General features: G+C 37.9%; 2 protein-coding genes across 3 annotated transcripts; one reads left to right on the top strand and one right to left on the bottom strand.

Moving 5' to 3' along the window:
- The first annotated feature begins 1,084 nt into the window (after positions 1-1,084).
- LOC138889303 (uncharacterized) lies at positions 1,085-2,209 on the top strand. The gene is made up of 3 exons (XM_070172595.1): positions 1,085-1,249; positions 1,337-1,924; positions 2,012-2,209. Exons 1-3 carry the CDS (start codon positions 1,085-1,087, stop codon positions 2,207-2,209), a joined length of 951 nt encoding a protein of 316 aa, XP_070028696.1.
- Positions 2,210-12,889: 10,680 nt separating this feature from the next.
- Positions 12,890-16,591, bottom strand: LOC104231928 (uncharacterized). Of its 2 annotated transcripts, XM_009785000.2 has the most exons (5): positions 16,304-16,591; positions 16,000-16,047; positions 15,767-15,889; positions 14,193-14,436; positions 12,890-14,115 (listed from the first exon to the last, which is right to left on the bottom strand). In XM_009785000.2, exons 1-5 carry the CDS (start codon positions 16,351-16,353, stop codon positions 13,300-13,302), a joined length of 1,281 nt encoding a protein of 426 aa, XP_009783302.1. In that variant the 5' UTR covers positions 16,354-16,591; the 3' UTR covers positions 12,890-13,299. The 2 variants fall into 2 exon arrangements, with proteins under 2 accessions (XP_009783302.1, XP_009783303.1); XM_009785001.2 differs by lacking the exons at positions 15,767-15,889; positions 16,000-16,047.
- Between the last annotated feature and the right edge of the window lie 602 nt (positions 16,592-17,193).

Genomic DNA, 17,193 nt, shown 5'->3' with positions numbered 1-17,193 from the left:
TGGTGGCGAATAACTCACTAAGCTATAATTTATCTCCAAAGAGTCATGTTAAGTTGCCACTTACAATAGAGTACGATAGACTGGTATCATTGTTATGCAATAAAATGAGATTGAGCAAATGTTCGGTGAATCTTAAACTAACCGAAAGATATCCGTATTATGTGACTCCGCAGGGATTTACTTGTTATTCTGAGCTTAACATCGAAGACGATGAAACTCTGAGAAATTTTTTGGGAATTTCGGATGAATACAAGGAATTTATTGTGATAAAAGTGTTGGAAATGTACGTCAAGGCTGAAGACATTCTCAATAATGAGATTGCGCAAAGCAGAGATAACCCTCAATCATCGGGTGGTTATTATGGAGCAATTTTAGCCGAACAGGTTCCGGCTGAAAGAGTTTAGTCGGATCTTAACTTATCTCCGTGCGCGAACGAGGAGCGAGGAAATAATTTCTCTCCTACTTTACATAATCCACAAGATGACTGGTAAACTTCAATTTTCTTTTTTGTTACGATGTTTTTTTTTGTTGAATTGAATTTGTATTAACACTCATATATTCCACAGAGGGTACCGTCCGGATATGAATTTTACAAGTTATGACCCCACACCCAGTTGGAATATGCGTAATTTTGGCGTGTTGGATCACTGTGGTCCATCCGGGAGTCATCACCAACAGGAAAATGTCCATCATGGAATGTCAACACTGTACGACTTTTAAGTGAAGTGATATAGCTATATGTAAAGTATTTATCAATTTGAGTAGCTTATCATTTTGTTATTTGTGTAGTGAAAACGAGCAACTTGATGGTCCTGACCTTACTCAATTTCCCGTAGACGACGTATTTACTCGGATTTGGCAGATACGTAGAGTCAAGAAGATAATAGTAATTTTGACAACAACGCCAATGAGTCTGGAGATGACATACATTTCCCTGACGAAGGTGATGATGATGAGGAAATGAATGTCGAACCTGAGCTGACGAGGGAGCATGCTCTTCCACCCCCCGTTAGACCAAGAGTGTACGAGTCCCACGTGCTATTTCATTCAAGGCATATTCCCTACCTTGGATAATTTGCCAAGTATGCCCGATGTAGATGCCCTCACAAAGGATGCTGACGAATTTCAGTCAGCAAAGTGGGATGAGTCTAGGTTAACGCTACTGGTAAAGGGCATGTATTTTTCCGATAAAGCTCGCCTAACCAGGACTGTAAAAATGTACAGCGTAAGAGAGTGTCGTGAGATGACGGTATGTGAGTCAACTCCGAAGGTATACAAGGTCGTATGTCGTAGATACCTTATGGGTTGTAATTGAATGTTGCGTGCGAGCAAGAAGGAAACAGGGTTGTGGAAAGTGGGTAAATATATTAGCACCCACGTTTGTGAAATGAACACATTCAATGAGAATCACTTTAACTTGGATGTAGACTTGATTTCTCTTGTCTTGATTCCACACTTGGAAGTGTCCATTAGGTACAAGATCAAAGCGTGTATTATATCCGTCCACCAGGAATATGGGTGTACTATTACCAAAAGAAAGGCATATCTCGGGTGCAAACATGCATTTGAAATTATTTATGGTGACCGGGATAAGTTATTTTCATCTCTACCCAGGTACATGGCTGCACTGAAACAATTTAACCCAGGGACTGTTGTTGAATGGAGGCATGAACGAAGTCCGAGAATACCAGAATATATATTCAGATATGTGTTATTGGCATTTAAACCAGCAATTGATGGTTTTGTGCATTGTAGTCCGGTAATTTTCATAGACGGTACTCATGTCTATGGAAAGTATGATATTAAACTGTTGATCGATGTTGCAGTAGATGTCAATGGACAAATATTTCCACTAGCTTTTTCCATTTGTGCCAATGAAAGTGAAGAGAAGTGGATGTTATTTTTGAACCACTTGAAGCAGCACGTTGTCAAATAGCGTTCAGATATTTGTCTAATATCTGATTAGCATGGTGGTATTTTAAGTTCTATATGGAATTTGCCTGAATGGCAGGAAACCTATGCATACCACCGTTACTGTGTGAGGCACCTGAAGGCCAGTTTCCAAAAGAAATATCCCACCAAGGAATTGCATGATTTAATGTGGATGGCTGCAACTGAGCACCAGCAGTGCAAATTCAGGAGGCGCATGGAAGCGATCCGACAGTTAGACGAAAGAGCTTATAATTGGGAATTGACTGATGGGACATGAGCTTCACCAGTGGACATTGCATGATGATGGTGGCAGACGATGGAAAGCCCTGGTCGGAGTCATTCAATGAGTTATTGAAGTTTGCATATAGATTGCTTGTCACTGCCATGGTCCGGTTGACATTCAAACAGATGGCGGAGAGGTTTGTTGAAAGGCATAGAGCTACATCGGAATTGATGGATAGGGGCGTTGAATTTATGCCAATACCGATAAGAAGATTTGAGAAATACAGGAGGCGATTACATTGACATTCATATTTACAGTATGATTACGATCGTGGTGTTTTTGAAGTTTTCATCGCTATCCGTGGACACAGGGGAAATAATCTACACACCGTGAATGAAGCCAGCAGGTTGTGTTTATGTGGAAAATGGACCATATACCACATGTTGTGGGCACATGCCATGAAGTGCTTTCAATAAGTTGGTTTAGGGGCAACCAACTATGTTGATAAGCAATACAACATTGCTGCATACGTAAACACATATAGTGGAAAGTTGCAGTCATTGGGTGCTGAGCATTATTGGCCGTCGGAACCATTTAAAATGTTGTGTTACAAGGACTATTTGCGCAAGCTGCAAGTACAAAAAAGAATGCGTATACGAAACCAAATGGATATTAGTGATACTGTTTGTGTGCGTAAATGTGGCATATCCTCACAAACAGGACACGACCGTCGTAAATGTCCTTCAGCTGGTTAGGGTGGCGGTGGTAATCCAGCGCCTGGTGTATGTTTGCCTAATGTACCCAATTATCAAGGATACACCTAGTGTTTTGTTTTCGTAATGTTTTTTGTAATAAGTGTCTGTACTTGTTTATGTTGCAAGATGTATCAAATAAAATTATGTTCCACAACTTTGTTACATCTTATTATCTAAAATTATTAGAAAACTAAAATGTCAGAGGAGGAAGATGTTTGGGATGATGGCCTTTTGAATTGGGATGATGATATGATAGTTCCAACATTCAACTTATTAGTGTTAGTAAAGAAGAACAATATGAAGATTGAAATTTCATAACATAATACTTCAAGAGAAAAAGCACAACAATCATAACTAAAGCAACATACATGAAAATAAAAGATAATAAAAGGATAAAACAAAACAAACACATCCTAGTACTAAGTAAAAAATGGATTAGTACAATCAGGATATCTGTCTCCCTTCACGTCCACAATGAAGATAGCACGCAATGGTGAAACATAAACCAACGTAAATTTGACGATAAAACATCGACTGATAAAATTCTCCAACACAAAAAGTCTCCAGCCTACCTTGAACCTTCTTTGATCACCAACACTCATATTTACATACCACTCTTTGCCACAATGGTGAAGATACGCGTGTTCTAATATTGGAGGAAGATGCTTGCAGATTTTTCTTGGAATATACTTTTTAAAAATATGCATTACTATTAAGTTACGAAAAATATGAAACTGAATAAAGATATACAATGCTGATGTATATATATTTTCTGGAGTTAAGGTATAAGAAACAAAAATATTTTGTATCAAAAAGAATCTTTAACACCCCAAGCATATCGCGGTTAAATACTACATTTTGCGTTAAGTACTACGTTTTCTGGGTTGCCTTGCCTATAAATAACGGGCGCATTCTAGTTATTTTATGTGCTTAACAATAATCAATAGCAAATATTTCCATAAAAGTAAGGTTTTTTATGCTTTAGCAAATGTCTGATTCCCTTTATGTACCAAGGTGTGAGTGCGGAAAAAATTGAATGATGAACGACTGTTGGGATGATGGTGAAGTTGGACGCCACTATTCGATGTGTATGAACAAGTTTTATAGGGTTCCTGACAAATCTGTTTGCAATTTTGAGGTATAGATTGATGAACCCTGTCAGTAGGAATATTACAAAGAAAAGTTGTAGTATCTTCATTATTTGACCAGAAAACAGTGGGAATATAAACGACAATACAAACGAGAAGTCTCGGAGTTGAAGGAGAAACTCAAAGAGGTAGAAGAAGAAAAAATAAGCTGGAAGAAAACTTTATGTTGTTGGAGCAGAGAATACTAGGCGGTGTTGACTATACAATGACATGTACGTGTTGAGCGTAGTAGTATATCTTTATGTTTCCCATGTCATGTGTTTTTATTAGTTGTACTGAATTTAAGTTATGTTAAGTTTCTATGTTTGTGTTTGTGTTGTAGTGTTAAAATAAAGAAGAAATGGGGTAATAAAAACATAATGCACATATTATGTAAGCATAAAAAAGTATTGTTATTATTTACATAAAATAAAAAAATCAATGTGTCCCACAACCTTTTTGCTTCAATGCAGCCGTTGGCCTGAGGCATACCCCCTCCCGCCCGGATACACTATCAGGATCATCCTCATCATATTGCCTCTTTGTATGAGGATGCGTTGCAGCATGATCGTCAGTTGGGCTAGCAGGATTAGTAGAAGGGGTCATCGGTCTATCAGCAACCTACAAAACAATAAGTAAGCTTAATATATGAAAATGTATATTAGTAATGTACGTGTTAAGTCAAAAACATTTTCTTACCATGGTCTTGTCGGGCTCCTGAATATAAGCATTTGTGGTGTCCTCAGCTATAACGACCCGGCCGATCGTTTTTAGAATTAATGACCTGATCCCCTATTAACTGCTTTTCCCGTATTTATTTCTGCTATTTTGATTTGTCGGGATGTTCAGGTTTGAGTTTCGGAGAGTTTTTAGACACTTAGTCCCTAAATGAGAGCTTAAGTTTGGAAAATTTGACTGTAGTCGGAATAGTGTGAAGATGACCTTGGAATGAAATTCTGATGGTTCCGTTAGCTCCGTTGGGTGATTTCAGGTTTGTGAGCAGATTTTATTTTAGAGGCCCGTAACTAATTTAGGCTTGAAATGCCGAAAGTCAAATTTTTGAAGTTTCCGGTTCGATAATGAGATTTTGATTCGAGGGTAGGAATGGAATACCAGAAGTTGGAGTAGCTCCGTAGGATTGAATGTGATGTGTGTGAAAAATTTCAAGTCATTCGGACGAGGTTTGATAGACTTTTTGATCGAAAGCGTATTTTGAGAGTTTTTGAAGTTCTTAGGCTTGAATCCGATGCTAATTGGTTGATTCGATGTTGTTTGAGGTGTTTTGGAGATTTGTATAAGTTTGGATAGTAGTATATGACTTGTCCGTGCATTTGGTTGAGGTCCCGGGGGCCTCGGGATGATTTTGGGTGGTTAACGGGAAGTTGGAACTTGGAGTTTGCAGCTGAAGTTCTTTGGGCTGTTGTCATAACCGCATCTAGGTTGAGAGGCCGCAGATGCGGAGTAAAGCTGCAGAAGCGGACAAACAAAAAGTAGGGCAGGGACCATAGAAGCGGATGGATTAACACACCTGCGGGACCGCAGATGCAGCATCTGGGTCGCATGTGCGGATATGGAACTTTTAAGTGAGAACCGCAGAAGCGGTATCGCAGATGCGATGGGTGGACCGCAAATGCGGTGTTTATGGGCAGAAAATAGGAATTTTGAGGGTTTAGTTTCAAAAGTTGGAAATTCGATTTGGAACTCGGGAGAGGGCGATTTTGGAAGGAATTTGAAGAAGAAATCAGTGGGTAACACTTCCTTAACCCTTTCTAGTTGTATTTCACTAATCTATTGTTAGTTTTATCATTTAATTTCGGATTGGAGATGAAATTTGGGGAAAAGTTGGAAGAAAGTTCTTAGACCTAGAATTCAAATTTTGATTGAGAATTTGACATTGGATTTGGATAATCTTGGTATGCATGAACTCGTGAAAGTATGAGGATTCTGAAAATATAAATTTTACCCGATTCCGAGACGTGGGGCTGAGGGGCGTTTTGGTCATTTTACCTAATTTCGCGTATTAGCTTAGAATTTATTTGTAGAATCAGTTGCTTGAAGTGTTATTTACAGTATGCAATTGAATTTAATAGATTCGTGCCATTTTGAGTCGAATACTCGTGGCAAAAACGTGGTTTCGGGTTGATTTTGAGCTGATTCGAGGTATGTGGCTTGCCTAACCTTGTGTGGGGGACATTTCCCTTATGATTTGGTATTATTGATAATTGAAATGCCTTGTACGTGAGGTGACGAGTGCGTACTTGTGCTAATTGTTGAAAATCCGGTTTTCATTAAGTAATTACTAGCATGTTTCTTTTTCTGTTTATACTACTTGCAAATTTAAGCATGTTGTTAGCTTAGAAAAAACATGTCTAATTGACTTAATTGCCTTACTTGCTCAAACTGCCTTATTTGGATTACGTGCAGCATGCTAAGTTAGAAATACCTGTCTTACATTAGTATGGAACTTGAATTGAACTGTGTACTATTATTGTTGTTGCTGTGTGTTTACTTTGGGACTATGAGACGGTATCCCGGGAGATCCCCCTGTATGTTTACTTTGGGACTACAGAATGGTATTCTGGGAGATCTCCCTGTACATTTACATTGGAACTACGGGACTGCACACGGTAGATTCCCCCTGTACTGAGTATTTATATTTGGGACTACGGATCAGTATTCCGGGAGATCCCTCGCATTATGAGATGGACTATGGGACGATATCCCGGGAGATCCACTAGATATTTATGTTTGAGACTACAGATTGTTATCCTTGTACTAAGCTATATCTCTTTCTATGTTACTTTGCCTCTGTGGTAGTTGTTGTTGTCCTTATTATTCTGTATTTAATTCTTATTATTATCTTTCAACATGACTGCTCTATCGTATGCTGTCATACCTTATATTTTAGTTTAACCTGAGTAGGGCCCTGACCTTCCTCGTTAATACCCGACCGAGGTTAGGCTTGACACTTACTAAGTACCGTTGTGATGTACTCATGCCCTTTCTGCGCATGTTTTTCATGTGCAGATCCAGGTACTTCCACTTAGACTTATCACGCTTGAGACGAGGCGCTTGTAGAGACTCCGAGGTATATCTGTCGCGTCCGCAGACCGAAGAGTCCCTTTCTACTCTGCCTTTTAAGTATTAGACCTTCTATATTTTCTTTCCTTTGTTAGCTATTCTAGAGTTAGATACTTGTAGGCATTCAAAGGCTTGTGATCATGAGATTCCGGGTTTTGGAAAATGTATTTAGATTTCGAGAGTTGATATTATGTATGCCGAGCGGCACTTTTAAACACTGTTTTATTTCACTATTTCGTTATTATTATTTCTTCTGCAAAATTGGTTTATTTTTTGCATTGTTAGGCTTAATGAGTTGTAGAGACTAGGTGCCGTCACGATGGTTCACGGAGGGTGAACCGAGGTCGTGACATCAGCATCGCACAAAATGGCCTCCATGACGGGCTAGGATGAAGCCTTAATAAGAAAATTTAAAAAAAAAAAATTATGGAGAATCAAAGAGAAAAAAAAATTAAAATTTAATAATAATACAAACATACTTGCGCCTGTGATAGAACCACAGCACCCGTCAACAATGAACCAAAACTCAACCTGCACCCACCATCCACGTCTCGAGTGGCCAATCCTCAACTGCGGTCGATGGGCCTGAAAAGAACTGCTCCCAATCTCCGGTGAAGCTCGTGCGCATAATCAATAATGGATCTGACAGGGTCACATGCGATGCTGGCAGCACCAACTGAAGGCTGTACGAGAGCATGTTGCTGGGATGATCGTCTAGCTGAGGAATGTAACCCGGCAGATCAGCTCCAACCTCCTCATCAGATGCCTCAACAGGTGCCTCAACGCTCCTTGTTGGGGACCACCTCCTCGCCGGCCTCACGACCCCGTGGGGTAGCCTTACCTCGTGGCACATCCCTGCCTCGTCCCCGTCCCCTCGGGCGTGCCACAAGCCTACCCCGATGGTAGTGCTCTGGTGCCATATAACCAGGGTCGTGATCTAAGCACTCGCCCTTTCTGGCTCGCTGTAGTGTTCGGGCAGCCAGCTCTGTCACCTATCGACCATACTGCTGCAAAGTGACCGTTTGATCGCTGTCATGCTGCTGCATTTGCAATCCCAACTGGTGGACTAAATGAAGACCAATATCTTGCACAACATGTAAAATATAAATTACATAACGTTATATCACAGTTATAAGTAAGAATGTCAAATAACATACCAGTGCCTCGTGCCACCCATAGTATGGAACGTACTAACCGCCAGCTCGATGGTTGGGGTTCCCGATGATAAATCGGGTAATGCCGCGATACTAGGGCATATATTCATGCTCAGTATCTTGCAGACTCGGTGAAGGGGGGAGGCGGAATCAGGTTAGCTCGCCAGTCCCATGTATCGATCTGCTCCTCTAGCCATGCCAAAAATGCATTGTCCACTTTGGTCTAATCATCCCGCTGGTAATGTGTGGTCTCCCAGGCGGGCGGTTTCGGTGGGAGATTCGGCCTGCCAAACTGGTGAAGTACCCGCTCAGTGGCATGATGCTCCACAATATCAAGGCAGAACAACGGGACGAAATCACCCTACAGAAGTCGGCCGGTCGAGCAATAATCGGGCAAGCTAGCTATCATCGCATCGTTGTATGGCGTCCAGATGAACTATTAACGAAGAACAGGAAAAGTCAGTACACGGCATTTGTGTTTGAAGCAATGACAACTAAACTTAGATATACATTTACATGTGCGCCATCCAGCAAATCCAATATATCTCTACACAAGGAGAAATTATGATAAGCCTCGTTCTCACGCGTATGTCCCTGTCGGAGTACCCACCTCCTAGCTAGAGGGAGCAACTTCGGTGGTACAACCGGAACTAATGGTGGTAGAGGTGGCTGGAATTGCAGAAACCTCTCCCAAGCCCAAACCTAACATAAAAACTTGACGTCAAATTTAAGATATATTTTTACTAGGTATGTTAAAATGAATAGAGTATTCGAATATGTTGTCACTTGTAGTAGCGGCAAGAATCCAGCAACCTCACACTAGGTGCCCATACTCACCCAGCACTTGCATCTGTACAAGTAGGCGAGAATAGCAGAGCCCTAGCTGTACTGGGGTAAATCATCTAGCCGCTCAAGATGATAAAGAAATCTCAAGTTGACTAGGTTCCCCGAAGTGTTCCGGAACAAGACCTCTCCAAACAACAGCAGTAGAAGCAACCTCGTATACCGGTCGACATGATAATCCGGTATATCGTCATCGATCAGAGGATGCATTTAGTCATCAAGGGAAAATGACTGGCCCCATGCAGTATAGTCTCATCCTCTGGCCGGAAAGCAGTGAGCCGCTGCAGCGTGTCCAGGTATATACCACGTGTTATCTCTCTCATGCTAGACAGCAATGAAACGGTCAGTCCATCAACGGGGATCCCATGCAAAACTTCCACATCCTGCAGTGTGACAGTGGCCTCGCCAATGGGCAGGTAGAAAGTGTGCGTATCCAGCCTCCACCGCTCTATCAGGGCCGTGATCAAAGACCAATCGAGCTGCAGCCGCCCGATCTCAATCATCCTGCAGAAACCAGTGTCCCACATGCACGCGACTACACGGGCATGGAGAACTCTGCCATGCAGAAAATCCCACATATCGTCCACTCTCCTGGCGCAGAGAGTCTGGGTCAGTAACTCACCCTCCCATATGTGGGTTGACCTATGGTCGCCTTGTAACGAGAGTAGTTGATCACTAAAAGGTCCGGGATGAATAGGCGGCGCCTCCATGTCGTCTACTGTAAATTAAACAATATTAATTAAATGTTAGTTTTATAATTTTATATGTTTGTTGTTGGATTGTAGTTTTATTATAATTTTATATGTTTGTTTTTGGATTAAATAATTAAAATTTTATAATTAAATATTGACATATTGGTTCCAGGCTCCATATTTGGAGCCCAGTAGCACCAATTCTTTGATGTGTTAGTTTTATTATAATTCTATATGTTTGTTTTTGGATTAAATAATTAAAAAAATTTAATTAAATATTGACATATGGGTTATAGCCCAGTAGCACCAATTCTTCGATGTGTTAGTTTTATTATAATTTTATATGTTTGTTTGTGAATTAAATAATTAATTTTTATAATTAAATATTATTATATGGGTTCCAGGCTCCATATTTGGAGCCTAGTAGCACCCATTCTTCGATGTGTTAGTTTTATTATAATTTTATATATTTGTTTGTGAATTAAATAATTAATTTTTATAATTAAATATTGACATATGGGTTCTAGGCTCCATATTTGGAGCCCAGTAGCACCAATTCTTCAATGTGTTAGTTTTATTATAATTTTATATGTTTGTGAACTAAATAATTAATTTTTATAATTAAATATTGATATATGGGTTCCAGGCTCGATATTTACGGCCCAGTAGCACCAATTCTTCGATGTGTTAGTTTTATTATAATTTTATATGTTAGTTTGTAAATTAAATAATTAATTTTTATAATTAAATATTCTAGTCTCGATATTTGCGGCCCAGTAGCACCAATTCTTCAATGTGTTAGTTTTATTATAATTTTATATGTTAGTTTGTAAATTAAATAATTAATTTTTACAATTATCCAATATTTAATTATTAAAGATTCATATGGGTTTCACGCTCGATATTTGCATCCCAGTAACACCAAATATAGGTTGACTATAATTGACAGAGTTTGTGTTTGATCTATCAGTTATTTGGCGTATTTTTGAGTATAAAAGATACTTAAACTACAAGGAAACTACGCTAAAAGGCACTACATTTTACTACGCTAAAAAGCACTACATTATACTACGTTAAAGGCACTATATTTTACTACGCTAAAAGGAATTATATGTTACTACCCTAAAAGGCACTATATTACTAGTCTTTAAGCAAAAAAATAATTTAAACCAAACAAAACACAACAAATACATTTTAATCACAAAAATACATATAAACAATAATAGTAATTTATTAACATTTTTATTAACAAATAATAACGATTTCACAATTATATTATATTTTTTTACAACATTAATATCTTAGTCCGGATAAAAATAATATAACAATTTAATCGCAAAAAAAATACAAAATAACATACAACACATTCAAAACAACTAATATGCATTTTTATACGAGTTTTAACAAAAACTAAGTTGGAATACCTCGATTTAAGGTTTTTGGAAAGTTAAAAATTTGGCGATTTGAATCCGAAACGAGCAACCCACAACGAAATATTGTCTTAGCTAGGATGTAGGACCAAGAATTTTTACTTTTTGTGGGACGGGTAGGCTCCACACGAGGTTTTTTTTGTTGTTAATGGAGGGGGAGACCTTTTTAAAAAAAAAAATTGAAGAAGATGACTCGGCAGAAACGGTGGGGAAAGGGAAGAGATATACTATTTTTGTATATAAAACGCGGTCCATTACCGCGATTTCTATAAAACACGGTAATGGATCGCGTTTTATATACCAGTCTTTTCAGCTCCCTATAAATTGCGGTATATAATCGCATTTTATATAAATCGCAGTTATATACCGCGTTTTACCTTAACGGTCCAAACGGCCATTAAGGTAAAACGGTACAGTACCGCGTTTTATATAGAAAAGTAACTTTTGTTTATACTTAAAAATGTATTTTGAGTCAAAAAGAACCACATTTAGGTTCGTGTGCATGTTTATTCCTGCCTAGCCGGAGTCACTGGACAGTGAATGATGATGTTCCTCAAATAGCTATGTTTTCCTATAAATAACAACGCTCCCGTTTGGCCATAAGATTTGGGAGATTTTTGGTTGATTTTGAAAATAAAATCTTCAACTCCAAAAAACAACTCTAGAGTAGTTTTTGGAAGTTCTGAAGTTTTTTACTCATAAAATTTTAATTTTTTTTAATCTAAAGTGCATGTCCAAACATAATTTCAACTTTCAAACATTATTCTTCAAAAACTCAATTTTTTAAGTTTCAACTAAATCTATGTCCAAACGCTAGCTATGTACCTCTTGTTCCGAAGAAGATTATTACTCTCTTCGTTTTATTTTATGTACATCAGAATTTATTAGAGGTGTGTATAACATATTAAAAATATCGTTTAATCTTGTGGTGCGTTGTTACATGACAAAATGTCATGATATTCCATGTTTGTTGTTACAATACTCAATATAGTTTAATTAAAATGGTCTACTTGTCATAAGTACGTGAAAGCTCTATATAAGTTCCAAAAGTTGATCCGAAATATATTTTGTAAGAAAGTTGAGTAAAATGATAGTAAAATGGCCACTCGTTTTAAAGTCCATTTCAATATTATATGTTACTCCTGTGATCGTATACTTTAATTTGCAAAATATCATGTTCAGGATTACTACTTGGCCATAAAAAAAGGGGAGAAAAATGCACAGCTGCAAATGTTATTCAATTTCAGATTCTGTTGCAAATCGCTCGTGGTGGAGCTTTTTCCTTTTTTCAAATATTAATATTCCTGGTTTTCTTTCATTCATTTTTTTTTTCTTGTAAGTACTGTTATGCTACGTTTTAAATCTGATTTTAAAAAACTGAAAATTAGGATTTTCGGAAGAATTTTGACCCTTTTCAAAATGTAAAGGGGTTAAGAATTCTATTTTTGAGTTGGACTCGCTTTAAAATTTTTAGAATATAGTTCTGCTCAATTGCCAATGTTTGAAATGCTTGGTTTTGTTTACTTATTTACAAGAAGCACGTCACAAGACTAAGATGCATTTGCCAACATATGGACCTTCTAGTCCTCCTTCAGAGTTAGAGAGTGTAGTTACTTCATAATGTGCCGGTAGGCAGAGTTATCTGGTACTGATAGGAGGTAGTAAGTATCCAGTAAATTAGTCGAGGTTCTTACAAGTTGGCCCGGACACCACCACAACTGTTTCAGAAAGAAAGAAAAAAAATACCGTAGAAATGACACCAGTTTGCCACTCTAAAAGTTTGTTCTTTAGAGTGCATTCTGAATTTCATTTTTTCAGGACAACAATTGTCCTGAATTGTGCTGAAGTTTAAAATTTCAGGATAAAATAAGTACCGATTAATCTCTAAATAGTATTCCTGAAAATGGCTTGCCTCAAAAATACCTTATAATGTACCGCAAGCCTGCAACTTTTCAGGTGGTAGTCTTCTGTTAGCAACAACAGTTGATATATATATAACAGCTTTGCTGTAATTCTAAATCTTGTCCTAAATATGGTTTTGCTCCAGCCACATTTGATGGGCTCACCGTCTAAGGTACCAACTTCCCTGAGCATCTTCTGCAATAAATTTGCAAAGGGAAGTAGAAAAATCTCTAGGCCAAATAACAATGTCACTTCCTGATATATCCTTCTTTGATAAATAATCAGCTGCTCTGTTTGTTTCGCGCCACGAATGAGTAACTTGGTACTTCTGAAACTTCTTCAAAATTTTCCAAATGTGTATTAGACAGCTACTAGCCTTCTGACTATATGGCTGCTCTTTGTTAATGGCTTTCACTGCACTCATTGAGTCGGATTCTACCCATATCATTTTGATCCCTATACTCGCAGCAAGTGTAAGACCTCTCCAAATAGCTAGTAACTCAACCAAGAAGATATCATCACACGGAACCTTAGAGATGCAAGCACATAAAGGAACACCTTCATCATCCCGAAGCAAACAACCAAGACCAGAATTTTTTCGGTCTATAGATCCATCTGTATTTAGCTTTATCCATCCAAACTCAGGCTTTTTCCAAGTGCAGTACTTAACTGGTCGTCCCATTGGCAAATTAAAACCTCTTAGTTCCACAAACTTTTCAGATTTTAGCCGGTTCAAACTCTTAAGTAGATCTGTTAAATAATTTCCCTCTAACTTTGAAGCAAATTTGGCTTTTTTACTTGCCATCATTTCGTGTTTCCTTTCTTCTTCTTCTTCCTTCAATTTGTGCTTCCTACCTTGGATGTGTTGCTTTAGACATTTCTCGCTAGAAGTGCTCACAAGACATAAAGCGCAGCTCCAGTCCATTTGAACTTTCTTAGGATAAATTGGCCAATCACTCGTAGGAGAAGATTCAACCTGAAACAGAATTATAAACAACAGAATAACCAAAAGGTTCATATGAGAAGGAGTTTGCAGGGGAAAACTATGATTACCTCATAAATGACCAAACTTTGCAGGTTGTCCTTTTCCTTCTGTTCAACACGTATCGGTGCTGCATCAATATAATCGCTGATCTTCATGGGCATGCAATCGTTATTTTCCGTGACCTTTTCCGCGCGTGGATTTGGGGAAACACATGGCTTAACAAAGTGCATATACACATAAGAAGCAACACTAAACTGAGGCATCACGAGCAAGAGGGATGCTAATCCTTTTGCATAAAGCCAAAATGAAAACCTGAAGAAAGCAACAAAGATAAACGCTTGGTGAGAGTCATGAACTGAGTAAGACCAGAACAGCCGAGAGATCAACTACGACTTGCTATAAGGTTCTGAATTTGTAATTGCTAACATAAATCCATACATTTTCTCATCAAAAAAGATGTCATCTCTAAGTGAAAAAGTTAGCAGTCAAGAGAACCAAACACTTTGATATTAAGTGAAGCTCTAGCCAAAACAATCTTTCTCTTTCATTTTCATGCAAAACAATCATACATTTTTTACTTTCTAATGGAGTTCAAATTAGTGCCTCAAGGAGGGCTTTTGTTAGAGGCCCCACCCAACAGGTAATGGATAGATTAACCAATGCAATGATGTTGCATTTGAGCTCTTTATATTATCATGTAAAAACATGAGATATGTGTTATATTCGTGTAGTGGTTAACACATTATCTGGGATCAGGGGCGTATACACTTTGTCCTATGCAGTGTCCTCTTCTTTGAAATCTTTTACTAGATAAGTATAAGAAAAATAAAAATATTGGGGATAAGTATAAAATATGACACAGCTTACCATTATAGTAATTAATCTATTTGTACAGTTTTTCAAATCGTGACACCACTTATGAAAAACTTGCATACGCCCCTGTCTGAGATGGAGTGACTACTCAGCTGTTATTGCAGATGCTGAGTGTTCTCTCACCCATCCAAACAAATGGTAGTTCTAAAATGAGCCTTCACCGCAGCCTTGCCTGCATTTTAGAAGTTCTTATGCCTATATAGTATCGATTTGTAATGAGCAGTTTGGTTTCAGCCATCAGTTACAGCTGGTCTGCACAACTCGAGAAACAAATATATGTCCCACATAAGCTGATACTGTCACACTTACACAACTTGCTACAACAAAGTAGAACTAGATTCTTACCCACTAAGTAAGCATGGGATTTCTTTTGCAAATAATGTCTCACTAGATAAACAAAGAATGCAGTTCCATCTGTTATAGCAATCACATAACATAAATTACATTCAAAATACCAAGCATTCGAGATGTTCCTATAATTTAACCACCAATGTTAATCGTCCGAAGGTGGACAGCTTGCATATAAGAAGTCTAAAAACATTTCTGTATAAACGGCAGCCAGGTGCATTAAGCTCCAGCTATGCGAGCGGTCCGGGGAAGGGTCGGACCACAAGGATCTATTGTACACAAACTTACCCTGCATTTCAGCACGAGGTTGTTTCCACGGCTCGAACCCGTGACCTCATGGTCACATGGCAACAACTTTACCAATTACGCCAAGACTCCCCTCAAAAACATTTCTGTATACAAAAGCAAAATGAAAGATTACCCAGTCAAAGGCTTTCCAAGAGTCAACTCCAATACAGTGGTTAATCCAAATAGAACCCAATATTGAAGACACTTTTGGTAGCTGGATGCTTTATCACTCTCTATCGCCCGAATTGATGCATATCTGCTTTGCCAAGAATAGCACAACATATAATAGCCTAAGTATCCCAGTTCACATATCCAGCAAAAATTCAAAGAAACATTAGAAAATTAAGTAATTCTTTATTAACTTACAGAGGACATAGCAATGTCACTGATGGTCTACAAACTATCCAAAAACAACTGTTGCAAAAAAAAAAAAAAATTAAAGACAAGAGCAGCTGATCTAAACAAAACCCAAAGGCTTAACAAATAACAAATTCCTGAAAAATAGGACAAACAATTGACAACCTCACAAAAGAACAATGTGCCACAACTACTAACTAACTCCAAAATCTTAAACAAAGCAATCAAGATTGTGTCTTTTGGTCAAGAAAAAGATTAAAAAGTAGGAAAACTTAGTTACTGGAAGAGAAATGGAAGCTAAGGAAATACTTACCAAGAGAGCAAAATTTTGGCTGAAATCAGAAGAAAGTTGATCAGACCCATTGTTTACTGCTGTTTCCAAATTCTTGCTTCCTTGTTATGCAAAATTTTAAACTTTTTATCCAAATTTTTTTTTATTTTTTTTATTATTCATGCATGTCTTAAAATTTGATTGGTCTTGGAAAAGCGAAGGGCAAATTAGTTTGCAGTGAGAAAGGAAAACGAATAGACTTTCTGCCTTTTAGGCTAAGAGTCAATGGTTGGTCAATTATTCAATCCAATAAGGAAAAAGGTGTGGTTTTCGGGGGGTTGTTTGGTAAGAAACTTAATTTCATAGCAAGCAAACAATAATTCTGACAAAAATGAAGGAACTCTGAAGAGAAATTACCACATAAGGGAAGGTGTATCAAGTTGAGATACACCGTCAGTTTTCTACCAAGCCTTTCTTTTTCCCTTGTGGTTTTTCACCCGTGTCAGGTAACATTAGGAGCTCGACAATTAAAGATTCACACTTTGTAAGTGATGTTTGAGTATAATTCTATATTTTTAGTGTATTACTTACTTGATATTTTGGGGCTTTAATACTAAATTATAAAGGTGATTGGTTAAGCTTATAAGCTGGTCAAACTGGCTTATAAGCACTTTTTAACTTATCTATGCGTTTGGTAAAATTAAAAGTGTTTATAAGCCAAAAGTCATAAGTTGATCTCCCCCAACTTATCAAATTTCAGCTTATAAGCACTTTTAGGTTTGACTGAAATATTTACTATTCTATCCCTAAAATACTTCTTTTTAAAACAAAACTCTTCATACAATTTCTCTATCCCAGTTCTTCAAAACCTAAACAGTCGTTGCCTCTCCGGCCGCACCATTGCTTCCTTTGTTACGTGGAATTCCCTTCTT

This window comes from Nicotiana sylvestris, chromosome 4 (genome assembly GCF_000393655.2).
Source record: "Nicotiana sylvestris chromosome 4, ASM39365v2, whole genome shotgun sequence".
In the NCBI taxonomy this organism is placed as follows: Eukaryota; Viridiplantae; Streptophyta; class Magnoliopsida; order Solanales; family Solanaceae; genus Nicotiana; species Nicotiana sylvestris.
The sequence above is the reverse complement of the archived record's forward strand: the minus strand, read 5'-3'. Positions and strand labels throughout refer to the sequence as shown.